Raw genomic sequence first — 23,841 nt, forward strand, 5'->3', positions numbered from 1 at the left:
TGCTGTGGGTCTTGCTAGTTTGTGGATAACTAGAGGCCTGTGTGCCAGTGTAGGACAGTAGATTTGGGTCCTATTGCCTGTACTCAATAGGTGGTGGCAAACCTGAAGTGTCTGGGGGTGTGAGAGCACTGCGTTTGGGGGCGATTCCGTAGGTCTATAACCTGTGTGATAGGTAGTGAGAGACTGCGGGCTGAAATCGTGTGTGACCTCATACAGCGAACACCCCAAAGTCACGGCAGCTGGGAGCGTGTTCGTGACAAATTGGGCTTAATTCATCTTCAGATGTAAGTCCTGTTGCGTGCTCTGTGTATGCTCAGAAATGGACCATACAACAACAAATGCAATTCATATGTGAATGCAAACAACACTTGCGACTGCCTATGACTAGAAGATCAGAATGGGTGAGGGTAGGGGCGGAAGCATGTGCAATAAATGCGTACCCAACCAGATGCAGGCGATTCAAGCTCAGTTGTACTTCGAACTATGCTTGTTTTCAGACGTAAGGTTTGCAGGTGTGACTGACGGATGATAGTGAGGACCAAACATGACATTGACCTCACACTGTAATGGGATTATTGACATTGCCCCTGCATACCTGACAAAACTCCTCTCATTCTACAACATCATAAAATCATTGCAGGTGGACACGATTGTGCCGTTTCATTAACCAGAAAAAGTAAAAACACACAACTGCTGACTGCTTACTTGAAAGAGGTAGGTGGAGCGTTCACATGTACGTCTCAAAAGCAACAACAGTATTTTATTTCGAAAACATTTCCACATTAGCATACGAGGAGGTTTTAAATTGTCTTCCTGACCCATTTCACACATTTTGTTCATTGTGAGAATTAAAAAAAATACACCTAATGAATTCACAATTTGCACTGCAGTATATTGTTTAAAATGTTTAGACATAGTTGGAATGCATTTTTATATTTTCACATGTTAGGAGTATTGCCTATGTGATGCACTTTATACATAGTTGCATACATTATATATTTATTTTATGTTTCAAAACTGACATTTCATGCTTTTTAATACCACTACTAATAAAATTTGGCTTTGACACAAAAAAAAAAATTAAAGCTTTCAATACATGGACAAGTAACAGTCCTTTTAGTAGAACACACAGGCAAAAAACACACATAGTGAAATACACCAAAATCATTTTGATTTGCTCACTCGCTTGCCCCCTGCCCAATATTCACTGTGTTGCTTGATCGGAGCAGCCTCCAGGTCACCTGAGCAGCAGGTGCCATGGGAGTGGGGCGGCTACAGGTGCCACAGGGGCAGGAGGGCAATAGGAGCCACAGGGGCATTAGGAACAACAGGTGGATTCCTAATATAATGAACAATGGCATCAATCAATCTCTCCAAAGCAGTATGGATTAATGTAAGAGTTCTTGCTATATGATCCATTTTTTGGTGTATCGCTGCGTTGGTTTGATACCGTTTCTGAAACAGTTGAGAGATTGACCGATGGCCGCTCTCCACAGATGTTTCTCCATGTGCCTGCTGTTCCTCCGCCTCGTCACGGTTCTCCTCGCGTGTGGGGCTTGTTCATCCTCACTTGGCTCCTCGGCATCTACATCTAACATATGGAACAAACAAATAACGTAACATAATCATGTATCTTTTTGTCAATAACATCCAACTTTTTGCATCATACAAGTATATTTCATAACACACATAATTTCACATGAGAAATGCCTACATGTTCGTATTATCCAATAGGCTGACTAGGTTGCAGTCTAGGGCGCTAGGCTTTGGTGGGTTTTTTGCAGAAAAATTGATAATCTCATGTGCAAAAATGCAAGTAGAGATTAATTTAGAAAACATGGGCATACTTACATTATTGGTGGAGGTGTTAAGATTTCTTTAGTCACAACATTGCAGTCATTTGAATAGTTAACACATGTATTCTGATAAATAGTTTACCTTGAGGGGATTGTTGTGTGGTTGGGGGACGGTTCTCACCAGTATTTATCTGCCCTATGCCTTTGCACCATTTGGTTGTCAATGCAGACCAATGCTGTCTGCTCCAGAGGACTGAGGTCTAAAGACTCCATGGGAATGCCATCTGTCCCCCTGGCACGTCTGCAGTGGTCTCTGAGTTTGTCCTTAAGTCTTCTCATAAAGTCCTAACACCTGTGTGTGTGTGTATACTGGCGAAAACAAGTTCAAAACACTGATGCAGATATACATCTAAAGATCACACAATAATCAGAGACTACTACTTACCCATAAACATTTTTTTTAAACTTAAAACAGGTTGTGATGTAATCTTGCAAACATTTATGCTATATTAATGAAAGGTTTTGATTTTATTCCTTGCACAACATTTCTGTGTTTGCCAATATTGTTGCTTACCATTTCTTGCTTATCATTGCCATTCCTCAGTCACAGACCTCTAAACAGGAGCCAGAGCATTGACCTGTTCAGTGATGTCCTCCCACATGTGGTGCTTCACCATGGCGGATAGCTGCCGTCTTGTATGGTGCAACCTCTCCACCAAAAGCTCCACCAGAATCTCCACCTCTGTGTAGGCAAAGTTGGGCTGCCTATGCTTGGTGGAGGATTGGCTTTGAACAGCCGTCTCTTCCTCTGAATGAGACATTCCAAAGGCTCAGTAGATATAGATCCAAGAAAATTGCTGTTTCAAATCCAATATCGAGACTCTATGACAAAATTGCAAGGCACAATGATTGCCTCTCCAGCTTTATATAGTGTCTGCCGAGGTGTATTCTCCAGTCATTAGTTGTGTGTGAACGCCCATGTGTTGGAACGGCCCTAATTGGTTTGGTACAGCCCAGTACTGTGATTGAATGGCAGATACTACACTAGGGACAAGTGAAAGGAAATCCACCATTTTTGATATGGTATAGAAGGGATCCATGACTTACATACCTATGTCCACATATGGCCTGAGAGCCAATCAGTGTGGACAATGTTGAAACATCTCATTCACTTGCAAACATGTGAGTAGCAAACTTCTCACGAATTGAGCTGCAGGCCCTTACAAGAGTGATGGACCATTGCTTGTTACCGCAGCTCAGTACATCAGCAATACTGAAAAAAATGCTCTCTATAGGTCTGCTAAAACCTGTCTGAGGCATAGAGTGGGCACCAGGCGCTTAACTGTTCAACCCCAGCTCAGCCGGAGTGGCCTACGAGGGTGGCAACCACAGATCCTTGCAGACCTAAGGAGGGAGATTTCAAAACGTAAGTTCACAATTACTAATAAATACATATAAATACAGTTTTATATGGCCCGTGTGGTTCTATCCCAGTGTAATAGAGAAAGTAATGTGGCTTGTAATAACCCTCATTGGACAAAGTACAAGACCTGCTATATAATAGTGATGTTTCAGTATCAGTATGTGATTGCATTCACTTTACGATCTGAAGTTTTAATAAACTTTCTAGGTCAAGTCCATATGCAATCGGTGTACAGGTGTTTGTACTTGGTTTCGCAAATGGTGGTGTAATATTCCATGTGTAATACTTACTTTATTTTCTTCATCATAACTACACTCCGACCCATGTTTTGAGAAAATCAAAAACCTCAATAAACGGTGGGCTATGGCACCCCACCAATAAACAGGGGTTATGGCACCCCACCAATAAATGGGAGTTATGCTACCCCACCAATAAACTGAGGTTAATGCACACCACCAAAAAACTGAGGTTATGCCACCCCACCAATAAACTGGGGTTATGGCACCCCGCCAATAAATGGGGGCTATGCTATTCCACCAATAAATTGGGGTTATGGTACCTCACCAATAAATGGGGGTTATGTCACCCCACCAATAAATGGGGGTTATAGCACCCCATTTATTGGTGTTGAAGTGAGAGACCTTTTTATACCCTATTAGATAAAATCACTAAAAGATCATAGAAAACAATTATTTTTGAGACATAAAAATATACATTCACATTTAAACTATAAAATCCAGGTAACACATGATTTGACCACAATTATAACAGGGACGGGGACTTGTAAGATGGTTATATAATGTACTGTATCCAAGGTCAATAAAAATAAATATCTATATCTAATGATATAAAGCCATGACATTTTTATAATTATAAATAAAAACATTTTTTAATATTCTGATTAAATCATTCTTCTTCATCACATTGCTTGTGTATAGAAAGAATTCTCCCGAGAATAAAACAGACCTAGCTAGATCAACTTGTCTGCTCTTCAGAGACTAGCAACAGATGCCAGAGAAAACATCAGATAGGATTGTGAAATGCACAATAGCAATGAGGGTACCAGCCCTTGCAGCGTGCATCTTCTCTGCTGTCATAGGAACAGGTAAGTGATGCTATCAATTATCTGCTATATGACTTATTATACATTTAAGGCTGATTGTTACTTTGTGGCTTTATTAATCACTCGCATGACAACATATAGCTTTGTATAAACACCTGTCATGATCTGCAAAATATATTTTGTTGCTTAAGACTTACATTGCACAAATTGCTGATTAACATAAAATAAATGCTAATGTTGAAAAGTTATTTTAAATTATTTTAATGTTATATTTACAGACCATGGGCCTGATTCATTAGGGATCTTGGGCCTGATCACTAGTGATCTTATCTGCTGTTTTTTGCTTATCTTAAGCAAATCCACTCTGTGCATGCCCAGAAAAGGGAGATAAGAAGCAAAATCCACTGCGTAAGTGAAGAATTTCTTATATTAAGATGAAAATCCATCTTAACTTCACTCTTATCTCCCCGTTTCTTCTTAAAAATAAGCATCTTAACCACAAGATAAGATCACTAATGAATCAGGTCCCTTATCTTGTGCAAAAGTTAAGATGCTTATTTTAAGAAGAAACGGGGAGATAAGAGTGAATTTAAGATGGATTTTGATCTTAACTTAGGAAATTTCTTCACTTATGCAGAGGATTTTGCTTCTTATCTCCCTTTTCTGAGCATGCACAGAGTGGATTTGCTTAAGATAAGCAAAAAACGGCAGATAAAATCACTAATGAATCAGGCCCCATGTGCTGTATTGCCTTATAAATCTGAATAAATATATTTCCTTCCATCATCTTGCTGCATTGAATGTTTAAATGGAAGGTCATGATACTTGCCAACAAAGACTAACTTTATCACAAACACACAGTTTATAGAGGGAGCTATCCTCAGGAAGATATAGCTGGTCTCATTGTAACATGCACATTTTATGTCGTTATCCAAGTACGCAAACTTATTTTATTAAAAGTGTTCTACCGACTAATGGTTACCGTTCTGATGTGTTCTGTAACCGACGGGGAACACATCAGGGTTGGCCCTCATCACCACTATTGTTCGCCCTTGCATTGGAACCCTCGGTAAGATCAAACACGGCTTACAGGAGTATCAAAATTGGTCGCATAGACAATAAAGTGTCTTTATGTGTCAAAGACATGTTGTTTTGTTTTTGTTTTTGGTTTAGGATCTGGATTACCTTCGTGTTTTGGTTTTGGTTTTGCAAAACCGCCCTTGCGTGTTTTGGTTTTGGTTTTGTTTGGTTTTGTTTTGCTATTTGTCAATGCAGACCTAATTTAGTGCTCCACCAGTTTCTTAGATAAGTGAGGTAATTCTAAAGCTAATAAATTATGAAAAAAAAACAGTTTAATCCCTGGTAGGCCGTCCTTAATTCGAACACTTGTCTGCAAATTATACAGACAAACCTGGTTGTCTACCTCCTCCATCTTTGATTATTGGCAATGTAGCCATCGTCTTTGGGTGTATATTACATCCTCCACTTATAGTTGAATATTAAAAAAGCAGCCTGCACAGACTGTGGAACTAGAAAGTAAAATTAAATGGACCCCGGTAGTTTGGTGGCTATTTATGCCCCCCCCCCCCCCCGCCCTCCACTTGTAGTTGAATATAAAAAAAGCAGCCTGCACAGACTGTGGAACTAGAAATTCGAATATACAAAGAAATGGACAAAGGCAGTTTGGTATCTGTCTGCATCAGACCCCCCCCCCCCCCATCCACTTCTAGTAAAATAGAAAAAAAAGCAGCCTGCATAGACTGTAGAACTAGAAATTCGAATATACAAAGAAATGGACAAAGGCAGTTTGGTATCTGTCTGCATCAGATCCCCTCTCCACTAGGAGTAAAATAGAAAACTATTCAGCCGTTATATAATCTAGAATATAAATAGAAATTGAGAAAGGCAATTTGGTATCTGTCTGCATCATAATCATCAACATCCTCATTAGCGCCATCGCCACCTCCACAAATCTCCCCCTCATCCTCTTCTATTTCCAAAGTGGCATCCTCAATTTGTATATCGACGGCTACACTCGGGCTGTTCAGGTACACATCAGCAGAACTGCTGAAAGGGCCCTTCTTTATGGGTACACTAACAGAATGCTCACGATTAGACATACCACTGTTGGATGGACTCCACAGGGATTGGTGTCATTTGTGAATCAGAGCAAACATTATCCTCTAATGCCTTACTGTTATCTTGCAGCTTGGCTTTGACGCGTAACAGTAGTTGTGCACCAATTGTAGGCTCTGTAATTTTTTGGGATCTGCCACTAATAGCCAAAGGTGAAGGCCTCATTCTCTCTTTGCCACTGCGTGTGTAGAATGGCATGTTGGCAATTATTTTTTTATCGGCACTTAACTTTTGCTCAGTAACACCTCTTTTTCGCTTCAACACAGTAAAAAAAAAATTTGTTTTTGGTTTTTGGACTGATTTCGAAATACTGTGTAGCTTGACATCGCCTTGCCCAGATGACATACTGGGAACACTAACATCAGGACTGGTGACAGAACCTGGTTGCTCATTCTGCTCATATGTGGACTGCTTTGAATCCATTCTGAGCCCAAAGAACTTGTAGTGCTACAAATTGTTTTAGATACTGCTGACAAATATGACTTTTGACAGCCAGAAATATTTATGCACAATTATGGGGGACACCCCAAAAGCACTTGTAGTGCTAAAAAGTATTTGGTAGATACTGCTGACAGATAGTAATTTTGACAGCCAAAAATATTAATGCACAATTATGGTGGACACCCCAAAAGCACTGGGGAGTGCTAAAAATTATTTGGTAGATACTGCTGACAGATATGACTTTTGACAGCCAGAAATTTTTATGCACAATTATGGGGGACACCCCAAAAGCACTGGGGAGTGCTAAAAATTATTTGGTAGATACTGCTGACAGATAATAATTTTGACAGCCAGAAATATTTATGCACAATTATGGGGGACACCCCAAAAGCACTGGGGGGTGCCAAATATTGAAAAAAAAAACCAAAAACCTCTATCCTCCTCTCTTCTGTTGTTGTAATTTTTGTTACAACAATTGGAATCAGAATATTGTATTCTCTGTCCCTGCTCTAATCAGCCTATGACTACACCCTGCTCTCTCCCTCTGTCAAATGGCGATTGATTGCTGTGGAGGTGGGTATTTATAATCTTGAAGTATCACGAGAACCGAGCCCAGAGATCCGAGAATGTCACCATGATGTTTGGCTTCGATTTAGATTCGGAGCAGGCGGGAGAGTACCGAGCTGCTCAGCTCGGTACTCGGATAGGCAAAGTTCGGGTGGGTTCGGTTCTCGAGGAACATTTGGTACTCCGAAATTCAATTATGTTGGATTTGTCTTAATCGGAACCACACCACTCTAGTTTTTGTATTCAAAAAGTATTGTCTTGTACAGCATTGGGACTATGAATAAATACTGAAAATTGCATTCTGTACGTAAAAAAGATGAATTATAATGTTCACTTTGTAAAATTCTGAATAACGAAACATTTCTAGAGACAATTTTTCAAAACCTGAGAATGCTCCTTAAAATTAGGGACAGTTGGCAACTATGGTGTAACAGTAGAAGCAAGAATTGACCGTGTTCAAAGAGGCACTTTCAGAAATGGATCATCATCATCATCATCATTTATTTATATATAACGCCACTGATTCCGCAGCGCTGTACAAAGAACTCACCCACATCAGTCCCTGCCCCATTGGAGCTTACAGTCTAAATTCCCTAACACACACACAGACACAGAGACGACTAGGGTCAATTTTTTGATAGTAGCCAATTAACCTACTGGTATGTTTTTGGATTGTGGGAGGAAACCCACACAAACACGGGGAGAACATACAAACTCCACACAGATAAGGCCATGGTTAGGAATCCAACTCATGGCCCCAGTGCTGTGAGGCAGTAGTGCTAACCATTCCGCCACTATGCTGCCATCACAGTGCGATTTGAACTCACCTCACAATTACAGACATTACATTTTTTAAACTGCTTTAATGGTCGAATCCTAAGCATGTGTACGCCTATTTTTTTTATCAAAACAAAATGTTTCAGTATAGGGTATGATGCATTTAAAAATAAATGATGGGATGTATTAGTACAGTAGCAAGGATTTTTCTACATCACTTATTACTGCAACCAGATATTGACTTGTGGCGCCAGTCTATGCTATCTTAAACTTCAGCAGGTTGTATCTGATATGGTGATTAAAATGTTGATACTCCTTCAGGGTCTGCATCATACCACTGTGGTGGTATTGACTTCTAATGGAAGATCTCCATGCTGCATTTGTGTTCTTTAGATAACTAATTTAAAAACTGAAAAGCCTTTACAAGCAGATACAGTAGGGAAATATGGTTATTGGAGAATTGAGGGATTATAGGGAAATATCTAATAAATATTTCTATTCTTTCCCCAGCATATCCTCTACAGTGTATCACATACCTTCATGCACATAAGGGACTAATTACGGCTGATCAGAAAACCATACTGGTGGATTGCTCACCAGAACAGGATGTGTGCATGATGACAAATTATACAATAGAAAGAAAACGTAAGTACCACTCTCACCTTCCTATAGACTCCACTGAAAATCTGAAAAGTTACAATGCTTATGTATTTTAGTATGGATATTTCAGATACATATTAAACAGCGCTAGTGACAGACTTATTTTATTATAGGAAGTAGGGATTAGCAAACTTTTGCAAGTTCATTTGCTGAAATGGTTGCTATAAATAAAAAAAGAACCTCAGAATTTAACATTGCATCATGTGGCTGATATCAAATGTTTCAGAATTCCGTTGATTCTATATAAGGAATGGACGCTGACATTTTCTATTGACATGGATATGTATAAAGTACAAGGGGGGGTGTTCTTTCAATTTCAATATACATGAGTTCTGTGCCCTCCAATATCTCCAATATATTCATCTTCTCTCAAAGATAAAATAGAAATGTGTGAAAGTCGTGGGCAATTACGGAGGGAATGTCGAGAAGTGTTATAACACCACGGACAGAGTTCTTTAAAAAAATCTAATGGAACAACATTTCGGTTTAGCCTTAGGACCCAGTATCTTTAATCGTCATTACTGTTGTCATCTCTGTTCCTCCTCTGGTGATTTTCACAGTGTTCTGGCTCTGTGTCCAGCAGTGAGCATAATGCCCAAAAAAAATACCAGACACAAAGTTACTCTGAACTGGAGAATACCCAGAATAATACACCAGCAGCATATCAGTGAATGCCTCCCCTAGGGCCAGAACAGGAAAAAGGTTCAGTTCATGTAAACAGTGAAGGACTGTCATGGTTGCCAGTATTGTTCACCATAACTCTTTGGGGCATATTCAGTTAAGAACAAAGTGCTTTCCGGAACGTATCCGAAGGCACTCCGCGTTACCGCAACATCAGAGATTTTCGTTCACCCCACATAGAGTTGAGAAGAGAAGTCTGCAATGTTCTGGCTCCCCTTGTGCCTGTTCTGTTTTCCCTCCCTTAGGATGTAAGCTCACATGAGCAGGGCCCCCTTCCCTCCTGTCTCCCTACCTGTTCTTCTGTTCCATGTTTATTGCATCAACCAGCCTGGAGTTTCTGAAGTACTGGTATTTTTTGTTTATTGTTTTGTACTGTTTCACCCTGTATAGTCTACTGTTTGTATGGTGTACGGCACTGCGGAAATCTTGTGGCGCCTAACAAATAAAGGATAATAATAATAATAATAATAATGATGCAGTACTATATTAGCAAAAAAATGTGCAGCCACGTGTAGCCGCAATGTCCGTGGCTAATTGAATATGCCCATTAGATTGTAAGGCTGTTTTAGCAGGCCATCGTTGCCTTCTGTCTCATGTCATTGTATGTTATTTACTTGTAGTATGATTATCTGAATGTACAGTGCTGTGTAGCAAAATAATACAAGCTAGAGAAGTATCTAAGTTAGTATGAGGATGGGAATATTCCAAAATAGTGGGACAGGTAACTGGGGGCAACACTTTCCCTACCACACGCATGTTTTTTACGGCCCACACACATTTATATTTTTATACTGCATTTTTACATAAAGTGATATTTTTTATTAATTGTAATTTTTTTATTCAAAATATATATTCGGTCAAAAATAGCAGGTCTTTTGTGTTGAGTACAGAAACACGGATTTTAGTTTTAAATTTTGTTCTCCTTTCAGAAAAGTTTTAGGTGGAGTTGGGGGTTTATTGCGGTTGTCATAAATGGGCACAGACAATTAGAAAAATAAACAAGTATCACAATTGTGTGTTTTGTTGCTAACGAATTTAGAAATAATTTATATTTGATCGTAGCCAACCTGCAATATTATAGAAAGTCCCCAAATTATTATTAAATTATTGAAGCTGTCATATTTTAAATTTCTGTTATTTGGAATATATATATATATATATATATATATATATATATATATATATATATATATACATATATATATATATATATATATATATATATTCACAATCTCATTGAAAATAATGAGTGGAAAAGTTAATTTAATGAAGGTTCCACTCCTATTCACAATCTGCAGTATATATATATATATATATATATATATATATATATATATATATATTTATATATAATATATATTTATATATATATATATATATATATATATATATATAAATATATATATATATGTATATATATATATAAATATATATATAAATATATATATATATATATATATATATATATATATATATATATATATATATCTATCTATATATATATATATATACTGCAGATTGTGAATAGGAGTGGAACCTTCATTAAATTAACTTTTCCACTCATTATTTTCAAATTACTCCCTGTAAAGAAAACATTGCTTGTGGTTAACACGTTTTTCATTGAAAGCAGTATTGTCTTGGATTATTTTTTCACGTGTTGTATTTTGGTAGCCTTATATCTTAATTATTATAATTTAGTATCACATTTTTTATTCAGATGACTTCTAATTTGATCAATTTCAGTTTGGACGACCATGCCACATACTTTTAGCCACAGAGTTTTTGATTCATTTTATATTACACTAATAAAATATATCTCAGGATCTATTTAATACTATTTAATACCTTTCTTTTGACCCTCCATTTAAACTTTGGTCTGATTTCATTATCATCATTTATTTATTTATAAAGCGCCACTAATTCCGGAGGCTGTGCCTAATTCAACTGGCTTGTTAGATACCAAATAGATAAATGTGGGTCTATTTAACTTATACAGAATCACGCCATTTGCCACCACCTGTAGTAAAAAGCTTAGTTGAGATATACATGTGTAGTGTGATATTGTTTTCCAATTATATTGTACAGTTTATCATTTAGATGATTAGATCCAACTGTTTATGTGATTGTATATTTGTATATGCTTTATTAAATTGTGTTTTTACCTATTTCAAACATTGGTATAATGACTTCACAAGTGCATAGTAACACATAGGTGAGATGCAGTTTTACCTGCAGGTATACCAGCACAAATTAGAACAAATAACTAGTACATTGGATTGGGATTTATATACCAGTCAATGAGCGATTAACTTTTCAATGAATTTCAGTATATAAGGAGGGATACCCTGTGATAATACTGCTCTTGCAACATTAGGAGTAAGGCGCCACTCCTTTTTCTGTTTTTCTATAGTTTCCCTAATTTATACATAGCAACTAAATGGTTGACAGACATTTTAAAATATAAAGAACATTAAGTCATTACTCAGTTTGCTTTTTCTCTATTAATACAGTATCATTCCAGTAGTATTTACCTTTTCTGCTTTCTGAACTCCAACATATTTTAAACTATCTTTTATGCCTAGTTTCCTGATGTTCTTATCAAACCTGTAGACAAGAGAAGCAGTGGTAGGATAGTGGGAGTAGGAGACAAATGCTAGATTCATTTGATTATGTATCTTTAAGAAACATTATGCAATCAAGTAATTGTCATCAGTGGCCATACACAGACCAGGGTCAAAACCTCTCATTTATTTAGCCTTAATCTCTCTGTTAAAATCACTGAACAAATGCTTAAGTAGGAACATCCCCAAGGCCTGGATGGAGTGCAGCCACCTAGGACCACAAATGAGAGCCATTGGTGTAATTTACTCCAGAAACAAAGATTAAAGCCTCTTACATCAGGAATAGAGAATGTCCTGCCATCTTCACGCTATGTCACATTGCTCTGCACTCTTATTTGGTCAATCTGGGATATATCGGAACTTGCTGTTTCATAAAGAGTCATCCAAGTGTAGGTGTTGCAGAGCCTTATACTTGACACGAAGAAGTAATGTGGGACAAATATACTCTAAAACATAGATGAGTCCTGGAACATCCTTAGATACCGATAACTGGTAGGGTGTTCAAGAACCTTCTCTAATCAACCACTCAGATATTAGAACTAGACTGCTCAAAGTCAAAATCAAGTTAGTTCCAGTTGCAGTATATCAATTCTGCTATCAAATAAGGAGACACAAATTTCTATTGTGACTCTTATGTAAATATTTTGCTTGGCTTGGTAAAAGAGACAATGTGACAAGCACTGTTACATAAATGTATTACTTATCAATAATATATTATATTATTTTATATTATACTTTATTTGCCTTGCTTAGGTTATATTGTAAATGATGGAATTCAACTTCAAAGAGGATGTGCCCAATCATCCCAATGTAATATGAAGGACAGTATGACGGCAGCTGGATATTACATAGCCTACAGTACCACCTGCTGTAATACAGATTCCTGCTCGCCAACGCCTCCTGTCTGTAAGAATTAATAATTTAGCTATGAGTTAATGTGCTCGCTGCTTAAATAAATTTTATTTTGTTTCTCGTCATGGAAACATTTTTACCTTCACTGGGTTATGGGTTTCAAAGGAAATTCGAAATTTAAATTAGAAGCTCCTTAAGTTGGTGGGAAAATATTGTGTCCATCAACTATCACTTGAGGACCACCACCTTAATTAATTACAACTTTTCCATTTTTCTTCTAAAATACTGCATGTCTTAGCAACATTTGTAAAGGGCATTTACGAAACTCAGAACATGTGAATTTGATTAAATGTACATCTTTGTCCACCTACCATATTGGTAGGTCCAAAAAATGGAATGTCCTCATTCCATTTTTTGGAACTGCAAGCTTTTGTATGAATATGCACAAGTGAACAAGGCTAGTGGACCTTTCCCCTCTAACAGCCCCCGTTCCCTTAAAGTTAGAAGCAATTACTGGTACTCGGTTTAGCTCAGCACAGATCAGATGTGCTTATTTTGGCAAAAATATTATTGAAAAGTAAAAGTAGAGAAAAGAAAGTTCCTAATGGCTGGTTATGGTGGATTGGTTTAAAGACATAATCAGAAACGGAAGCCAACTGGTCAAAACCAGAAGTGGTAGTCAAACTCACCAAATACATAGAGGGGAGGGCAGACAGAAAGAGTTGCTGCATTAAAGAGATATTAAATGCACATTAATCTGACAAAGATACCAACTTTAGGACAGCCTTATATAAGGGAGGAGATGTGTCTTTTGTAGTCATTTCTCATACCAGTTCGAAAAAAGGTCATTGCTACTTTCCCTGAACTCATGGGAAGTCTGCTTGCGTAAATTATGATTCCCAATTTCCAGTACCTCTTAAGCACCTACAAAAATCAGGTGATTTTGCAGAAGTAAAGAAAATCTGCGGCCATGCACTAATCCAGGAATGCCTCCCAAATTGTGCTCCTTGCCCCCTAAATGTACTAGTCATCAGATAAGAGGACACTTAAATACCAGACTGTAAGTCATAATCTTGCAACTAGATAACATTTTACGCATTGTGATTCCATTTAACCTGTTGTTGATAGAAAAAGCAAAACAAATTTACTAAAAACTGCCTATTGTTGCATTTTTTCTTTGTCCTGAAGTCAAACATTTGGAAACCCCTACCGGAAATCCTACATTTTGCCCTTGGCCTGCACTGCTGAGATAGAAAAATATACAAGAACATCAATACTTATCAAACACAATAAAATAAAGTGCTTAAAATACCCACTGCAATAACAATCCAATCCAATGCTTCTCAATCTTTGCAGCACCCCTGGAGCTCCCAGGATGCTCACAGGGATCTCATAGGGATCTCACAGGGGTGCGGCTGCCAGGGCAAGCCGGGGGACAGCTTGTTAATTATTTTGGCTTAGGGGTGCCTTGAAAAAATTATGGAGACCCTAAGGGTGCCTCAAATTGAGAAAGTTTGGGATCCACTGGTCTAGTCGATGTCTGTGCTACCAAGGCAAAATGATATGCATCATAATCAATTGAATGACTATGAAAACCATGTACAAATCATAAAAGAAATTGAAAACACATTGTCAAAGAAGCTGAAAACAGTGTAAAGATAGAAACAATTACTAGAAACAGTATGGAAGTAGAGACGTGAACATCACTACTCCTGGACACTATACTTATATACACATGACAAAGTCACATGACAAATTACGCCAAACTCAAGGAAGAACTCAAACATGATCCGGCCCTCATCTATAAGATCATCACTTATGACATGTAGCCAACACATCAATTCCAGACGTTTCATCATTGGATTGGTGCTGTAATTCTGAAATAGCATTTCCACATAATAAGAGTATATAATAAATATAATAAATAATATTTTTAAATAATATTTTTGCAGCTTTCATTATGTATGAGTGATGCCTATTGTGAGTTTATCTATAGCAAACAATCCCCAATCAATATTATTATTATTTTTTTATTTATAGGGTGCCACTAGGTATCCGTAGCGCCGTACAGGGACAGACAGAAACACAATACATGGTGAGAGAGCACGGTACAGTTAACAAAAAGCACAGTAACTCAGAAGCTCAACGTACAGCTAGATGAAAGGTAAGAGCCCCCAGCGGGGTGGAGAGAGGGGTAGAAGGGCAGGAGGACCTCACGGAAGAGACAAGGAGCTGGAGAGCAGAGTTAAGGTGGTGGAGGAGAGGAGACCCTGCTCGAAGGAGCGTACAATCTAAGGGGAGGGTAGGACGGACAGAGACGCAATGGTAGGAGGAGGAAAGGGGGAAAACGGAGGCAGAGACGGAGAGAGGGGGAGAGGAGAATGATGAGGAGGGAGGTAGGAGAGGGACAGGAAGGAGGGCAGGAGTGGGAGGGGGGTAGGGGGGAGACTGGAAGGAGGTCAATTAGGTGGAGGACTGGAAGGCTTTAAGGAAGAAACATATGTAAATAGAGCTAGAAAACGTTGGTATCTCTGAAGGCAGTGCTCATGTAGAACGAATAGGCAAGGGTACTTAACATAAGGATGAATAGTCACTAAGATGGTACATGTCACATGTGGTTGAACGTGGTTTGAAAAGAAGTTGACATGCATCTGCCAACATGGAGATGTATGATAGTCCTACCAGAAGATCTGAATTAACTTTTTGTGCATTTATTGTTTATTTGTAGTACCAAAGAGAACGTTACTGAAAAATGGTATCACATGCCCAGCCTGCCACTCGGAGAAAGCAGAACCATGTGTCCCAGTGAGGGCCATACCGTGCACAGGGAATGAAACGCATTGTGTCTTGTTCAGTGAAAAAATGTTTAACGGTAAATATGTTTCTTCTGCAAGTTGTACACTGTTATAGTCTTCACAATTTGACTGTCATCACTGTGCTACACCAATGTCAGATTGTAAAGAAACATGTATCTTTTATATATTAATCAAATGTTTATTTTTCCCAACAAATGTCCAATGAAAAGTTGTTGAGGAAAGAAAATGTAACTACCCTGCAATTTTCACTGTAAACATGAATTATCCAACCTCATACCTGCATAGTGAGTTTGTCTGCTATTGAAAGTCCTTCCTCTGGAGTAGTGGTGGGACCTCTTAAGAAATCAGTCCTCCACAGTAAGGTATAGTGTTGACTCATCATGACACAGCTTAGTTTCCAAGGTTAAAGGGCTGTGATTATTACCCTCAGACCTCTACAACTTATCCAATTTTCATTATAACAGGGGTGGGGCCATTATCTAGCTCCTGCTTTGTCCAGGCTTAATTTAATCAGAGAAGGGCGACAAAATTGATAAAGAGTATGGAGTCATTAAGTTATGAGGAAAGGTTAGCCAGTTTAAGTATGTTTACTTTAGAAAAGAGGCGTCTAAGGGGAGATATGATTACTATGTACAAATACATTAGGGGTCAATACAGAGAACTTTCAGAACTTTCATGGGAACTTATTACCCCAAGGACTATACACAGGACACGCGCTCACCCCCTAAGATTAGAGGAGAGTAAATTTCACAACCAGCAAAGGGAGGGGTTCTTTACAGTAAGGGCAGTCAAGATATGGAATTCATCGCCAGGGAAGGCAGCTTCAATAGATATGTTTAAGAAAGGGTTAGACAATTTTTTTGCAGAAAAGTGTATCCAGGGATACAACCGTTAATTAAAATGAAGGATAGTTGTGGATATAGGGTAAAAATAGGACTGCAATATTGAGTCTGGGGGGATTTTCACAATTGAAACAGATTGGCGGTTGCTTACTCTGGATCAATTTCAAATATAAGTGTGGGATCGCAGGAGATCCAAAATAGGTTGAATTTGATGGACTGGTGTCTTTTTTCAACCTCATCAACTATGTAATCATGTAGCAACTCTTCGGAGAAGTGAACCCAGAAAGGCAGACCCCACTGTATAGATAATTGTTTTTTTAAAAGAACATATTTGACAGTGGAAATATCCTTTAATGAGAATGAGTCTTCCTCACTGCTTGCTCTGAGTGGCAATTTCAAACAGACTTCAGTGAATTAGCACTTTCAATGGCCAAATTATTATATAAATTGTATGACTTTACAAAAATATAATTCATAATAAAAATGATGACCTATAAGTCAACTAGATGGTGTCCTTTGAAGTCTACTGTAACTATCAGTATCATAATTGCCTCTCACCAGTCAGAGGTCACTATGAAATATTTAGGCTAGCAATGACTTATGACATCTGTACTGAATACAATTACTATTATTGTTCTCTTCCTTCTTGGGTCTGTGAATGTTCTACAATATGGAATTAATTTGCTGAGTTCTGGGAAGACAGGACTTTTCACCTAATCAATTGTGAGACACATTGCAAAACTGAGACCAGCACCAGTTCTGCAGACATAGAGATCACTAATGACACTCATGCTGCATTGTATAAATGGGATGATGGAGTTAAATGGGCCCTGGCCCTCTTAATGGAGGTTTATATTCATTTGAATATGCTAGTAATTTTTTAAACCGTGCTCCAAATCTTACAAATTGCACTGCGGTTTATTTCAGCATGGTGGCGTAGTGGCTAGCACTTCTGCCTTACAGCACTTGGGTCATGAGTTCAATTCCCGATCAGGGCCTTATCTGTGAGGAGTTTGTATGTCTTCCCGTGTTTGCATGGGTTTCCTCCGGGTGCTCCAGTTTCCTCCCACACTCCAAAAACATACTGGTAGGTTAATTGGCTGCTAACAAATTGACCCTATTAGTGGCGCTATATAAATAAATGGTGATGATGATTTCTCCTTCAGTATAACAAGATATTTTTTCCAGCATGTGCAATATATTCCAGTGGTTGTGGTGTGAAATATTTGTTCAACAATGGTGATATAATTAATTCCTTTGAAGTCTACTATAACCATCATTTAATAATTGCTTCTGACCGGTCAGAATTGACAAGGAAATAAGCTAGCAAAGACTATTGTCAACTGTACTGAATTAAAAAGTGTTGTTATCTTCCGTATAGTACAGTACATCCAGAGATAAAGTTTACTAACTACACTCATCCTTGATTGATCACATGAGATGATGGAGTAAAATCGTCCCTAGACATTCTGTGAAATATGTGGCATAATAAAGGCTCCTTTTATGGATTGATAAAACTCCCAGGGTCAGTGGTGGAACTAAAGCCATTGAAGGGTTGCATTGGCTATGGGGCCAGAAGGTGGTAGGGTGTAGCCGCTGCACCCTCAGCAATGAAAGTATTTCCGCCTGCATCTCAGAGCATGCATGGTAAAGTCCAAAAGGGACTTCACTGCCAATGCTAAGGCACCCACACATGCTCCGAAGAGCGGAATGGGTGCCGGGAAGGACAGACACAGAAACAATTGCTATATGGCCCTTCGGTATAATGCTGCACCTCTGCCTGTGGTGACTAAATGTATCTATTTATCTGTCTACGACATACATACGGGCATATCCTCACTGTGCTTTTTGGACCTACACATTTTTGTAGGATCAAGTGTCCATAGGAAAATGTTGTAAAATGTGGTCGAAGTCCGGTCTACGGTGAATTCGCAACCACTCCCTTGTTTAATTTCTACATTTTATCCTCAGCAATAAAGGAAGCTTCGTTACTACCTGCAGCAAATTAATATCTTGGAGCATGCGCAATAAGGTGCACAACACACGCATAGGCCCAACGCTAGATCAGAAGAGCAGAATGGGATCAGGGGGAACAGACCGCTTTGCCACAATCTCCAAAAAATAAATGCTATAGGGCCAACAATGTAGTGTTCCACTCCTGTCTGTGATGGAGTCTCCCCATTCTACAATAAGTCTCCTGTCTAATAAAAAAAAAAATGGAGAATTGATTAGTATTTTAATATGATAGTATTTGTTAAATCCTGTTCCAAATATTACAAAACACAATGGGCCTGAGTCATTAAGGAGAGCAAAGCATAAAAAAGGAGTAACTTTACATCTGGGCAAAACCATGTTGCATTGGAGGGGGAGGTATATTTAAAATGTGGGGACAGAATTAAAGTTTGGGTAAGACATGACTTAGATCAACTTTACATTTACATGTAAAAATAAAGCTATCAAGTATTTGTGTGCTACATGAAAAAACTGCCAGTATTTAACTTGTGTGCAAAATAATAAACTAATTTGCACCCCTTGCATTGTGACATGGTTTGTCCCGGAGAACATTTACTCCTTTTTTTGCCTTAATGACTCAGGCCCATTGTGGTTTATGTTGCCTTCTGTTTAACATGCTATCTCTTTTTTTCAGTACGTCCAGCATATTCAAGTGGTTGTGTTACAAAAACTGTGTTCAAAGACAACGGACAGAAAATTAGTTTACTGAGCACGTTTTCAAGAATTACAGTTACAGAAATCAGCAGAGTCCATTCACTACCTGAGGGTAAGTAGAAGAATTCTGTTATGTAGAGGTCTTTCAATATGAAGTTATACAACATTTACATTGAAAGAACAGGATGAACCAGTTGAATGGGTCTATTTATCCACACGTTGTCCAACCGTAAATTAAATAAATAAATTAAATTAACATAATTGTCCACTAGAGGCCTGCTGCTAAATCACACTGAACTAAATGGAGCGAGACGAGTCTTCTACACTCAGCGAATCACAACCGGTTTTCCCATGCTGCCTGCTTGTAACTGGCTGAGTGTCAAAGGCTTGTTCAGCTCCATTCAGTTGAATCTCATTATACAAGAACTTTATCTGGGGAATAATTTGATGATGGCCTTGATTATTGCATCTGCTCCCCAGATATCTCCCAATATTATTGTTATCAGTATGAAACTTTGTTCCTACCTTTCTGGTAATATTGTATGTTGTACGTATTAAGCATTATTCCTGATAGTGTAATATGTGTATTACACATTTTGTCTATCTTCTCTATCTTATAGTATGGTACAGTGTTTGTTATGTTATGGTGACATGCAGACAGCAGTTAGAGTTACCTGCACATTAGCTCAGCTCTGTGCCTTTGCTCCCACTTTTCTTTATACTCTCTCTTCTACAAACCCCTCACTCTTTTAACCTTCGTAACACAGATCTTTCCTGGTTCACTTCCTACCTATCAAATCAATCCTTTAGTGTCTCTAACCCTGACACGTCCTCCCCTCCACTACCTCTATCTGTTCTTGGCCGTTTATTTTTCTCACTCATTCGGCCTCCAGTACCACCTCTATGATGACGACACCCAAATCTAGCTCTCCACCCTGGAACTGTCCTCTTCTTTGTTATCGCATTCAGCTCACCCATCTATCCCCACTTCAATCTATCTTAAATGCCGCAGGGAGACTGATCATCATCATCTATTTATTTCCATAGCGCCACTTTTTCCCACAGCGCTGTACAGAGAACTCACTCACATCAGTCCCTGGAATTTACATTTTAAATTCCCTAATATGCACAAACAGAGACTGAGAGAGACTAAGGACAATTTAATAGCAGCCAATTAACCTACTAGTATGTTTTTAGAGTGTGGGAGGAAACAGGAGCACCTTGAGGAAAGCCACGCAAACACGGATCATTCTCTCTCACCGCTCCACATCTGCTGCACCACTTTTCAAATTCCCACACTGGCTCCCTGTGTCCTCCAGAATCCAATTAAAATTACTTAGTCTTAGCTCCAAATCCCTCAACAACACCACCCCTTCATACATCTCAAATCTCATTTCAAAATACTCTCCCTTTCGCCTATAAGATTTCTCCTGTGTTGCTACCCACTTATGGATCTCCCTTCCACCCAATCATACTCTCCCATATCCATTAATATAGTCAATCATTACAGTACCTCTAAACTCAATGCCACCAAGATAGAGAACATACATGAAAACTGAAATTCATAGTTTCCTAAAACAAAAAGTTTTAATTGAGAAGACCAAAATGTCCCCAAAATATATCATGTGTCATTGATGTACACGCAATAGTTGAAGAGGTCAATTTATGTACTTTGCATTGCAGGAAACTTTCTCTGGTGTCATACTTGCCACGCTGAGCATATGAACTCCTGTACATATCAAAAACAGATTCTGTGTCCCCCGGATAATGATGTGTGTCTTTCTGAAGTTAGAAGTATCACATATGGTATGTATCCATTAGAGTTTTATTTGTTTATTTGTATACACTAATCTGAGCCATTATTTCACGCACATGTAGAGCAATTGGTCAAAATGATTTAACTTTTTATCATTTAGAACTATTCTACAATTTTCCATAGTAATATAGCTGCTGTTTAATTGGAGTGTATAGAGTTTATTTAACAACATAGGGCCTCGTATATAATTTAACGTAAGTAGAACAACGTGTAATTTTGAATGAATCATAGGTTGCATTTGTGGCCCCCTATGCCTGAAAAGGTCGATTGGGGACATGTAACAGCAACTTAATTACATCACTTTTCTGCCCTCTTAGAAGGTGTAGAACTTGCATATATCCAAGTTATAGAGTAAATGGTTATGTTTAAAAGTCAGATGCTTGGTTGCATAGGGAGAGGAATCGGTAGCAGAAAGAAAGAAGTAATAATACCACTGTATAGGTCATTGGTACGGCCTCATCTAGAATACTGTGTTCAGTTCTGGAGGCCGTATCTCCAGAAGGATAAAAATACATTAGAGACTAGACAAAGAAGGGCAACCAACATGGTGCATGGCCTACAGCATAACCCGGATAGACTAAGAGATCTTAATATGTATAGTTTGGAGCAAAGATTGGAAATGGGGGACATGCTCGAAACTTTCAAATATATCAATCATTATAACAATGTACAGAAGGGAAACCAGTACCAGTGTTCAAAGCCATAGCTGGTCATCTGTAATGTAGTGGAACGAAGAGCGTGGGCCTCATTTTAGAAGTTAGGAGTAAATCCAGCAGGAAGGTGCAATTTTGCATTTTGTCAAAACCATCTTGAGTTTCAGGTTGAGCAAATTTAAAATATGCCAACCGATTTAGATTTGTTAGCTCATTTCAACTCTAAATTACTGTGTAAAATTAAAGTCAGAATTTGTGCTCTACATTAAAAAGATGGCAAGATTTTCCCCGCATGCAAACAAATATTGCATTTGCAAGCATGGATTATCCATGCCAGCAAGGTGCAAATTTGCACCCTAGACTTTCCCTTAACTCTAAATAAGGTCCAGTTTTTACATTTCAAATGTATTTTTAATTTTTTGGAGCAGACCGCAAATTCACCTGATATGTATGTTATTTCCCTCAGAGCAAAGCCGTAAACATGTATTGCAAATATTAAAACGTTGTGGAAAATCCAGTGAATGTAAATTTCAAGGCAGCATGACCAGCACAGATAAAACGATGGCAATCAAAACCTTTTGCTGCAATACGGACCTATGCAATACCCCAGATCCCACATGTAAGAGGACATATCTTTATATTTATTGCATTATTTTAATCTCTGAGTCAATACTTTAATTTGTCCTTTTTGTTTATTTTCATTTCATTTTTAAGGGCATTTTGATATTTTCGTCTTTTGAAGCAGATGCTATCCACACTTACAACTTCTTTTCACTAAGGGCTAGATTTACTAAATTGCGGGATTGAAAAAGTGGAGATGTTGCCTATAGCAACCAATCAGATTCTAGCTGTCATTTTGCAGAATGCACTAAATAAATGACATCTAGAATCTGATTGGTTGCTATAGGCAACATCTCCACTTTTCCAAACCTGCAGTTTAGTAAATATACCCCTAAGTGTTTTTGTGATCTTTTGACCCCCTTCATTACTCCAACAATTCCAGGAATACTCTTTGCACTCTAACTCAACCAATTCACTCCTCTTCTTTTTCCAAAATATTTCCACCTCTCTGCAATAACTTCTCTCTTCCCTTTCCTGATTTTCCTGTCCTGATCTGGCAGAACCTACCACAAGAGTCTACAGAAATAAATATATAATGTGACTGTTGCCCATATAATGTGATCAAATAGTTTATCCAAATATAAAAAACATAATTAACCCATTATATCCCAATTAAACTATTGCAACTTTTTATTTTTACTGCTCTTCTCCAAAGCAGAATTTCACTAACTGTAATATATTTTGAATCAGCAATTTTCCTTGCGCGATGTTCTTCTACAGTCAAGTTCAGCTAATCCCTAAATTGGTTGCCTGTACATCGAGGTATCTAACTTCTACTAAAATACAAAGGCACTATTGAAACTGCACCAACATACAACATACACCCGTTCTGTGGAATTTTATCCCTCATTCAAAAATGCTTTCCCCTAGCCTCCAAGTCTTCAAGTGTACCCTGAAAACTCACCTCTTCAGACATGCTCATCAAATTATTGAACCTTCTAAACCTCCATTGGCTATGCTACTCTAATGCCATTACACTAAACAGTTCACTCAAAACTTTTTTGTACTCTTTGTATAGCCAAACAACTTACTGACACTCAAAGCAATATTGCTGTGGACTGGATCATATAGCCCAACTTTCCCAGACTAAATGCTGAAGAGTCCATTTTGGTGACAGCTTAAAAATGTGGACAGCCACACTGCCGACATTAAAAGAGCAATGCCGACGCGTTCGGTGGCTATACAGCCGCCGGACCCACAGGCACAAATCAGTTATAAAAAGAAAAAAATAAGTAATAAAGTTTAAAACTACCCCCTCCCTTCCAGAAGACATCCAAACTGTGGTGATTGTGTGTCTGGCGGCTATAGAGCTATCCCCAATAACTTCTACATCTATTAGCTATGTTGACTTTTACCATAGCTATGTCAACCCACTCTTAGCATTCGGCGTGTTTGTTTGTGTTCTTGAT

At 38.2% G+C, this 23,841-nt stretch overlaps 1 protein-coding gene across 1 annotated transcript; it reads left to right on the forward strand.

Annotated features, from left to right (window-relative positions):
- Positions 1 to 4,223: 4,223 nt before the first annotated feature.
- On the forward strand, positions 4,224 to 23,503 carry LOC142107497 (uncharacterized). Its single transcript, XM_075190954.1, has 8 exons — positions 4,224 to 4,324; positions 8,714 to 8,848; positions 12,919 to 13,071; positions 15,746 to 15,889; positions 19,323 to 19,454; positions 21,026 to 21,148; positions 22,278 to 22,430; positions 23,451 to 23,503. Exons 1-8 carry the CDS (start codon positions 4,228 to 4,230, stop codon positions 23,501 to 23,503), a joined length of 990 nt encoding a protein of 329 aa, XP_075047055.1. The 5' UTR covers positions 4,224 to 4,227.
- The last annotated feature ends 338 nt before the right edge of the window (positions 23,504 to 23,841 follow it).

The sequence above is a fragment of the Mixophyes fleayi genome, chromosome 11, assembly GCF_038048845.1.
Source record: "Mixophyes fleayi isolate aMixFle1 chromosome 11, aMixFle1.hap1, whole genome shotgun sequence".
Classification (NCBI taxonomy): domain Eukaryota; kingdom Metazoa; phylum Chordata; class Amphibia; order Anura; family Limnodynastidae; genus Mixophyes; species Mixophyes fleayi.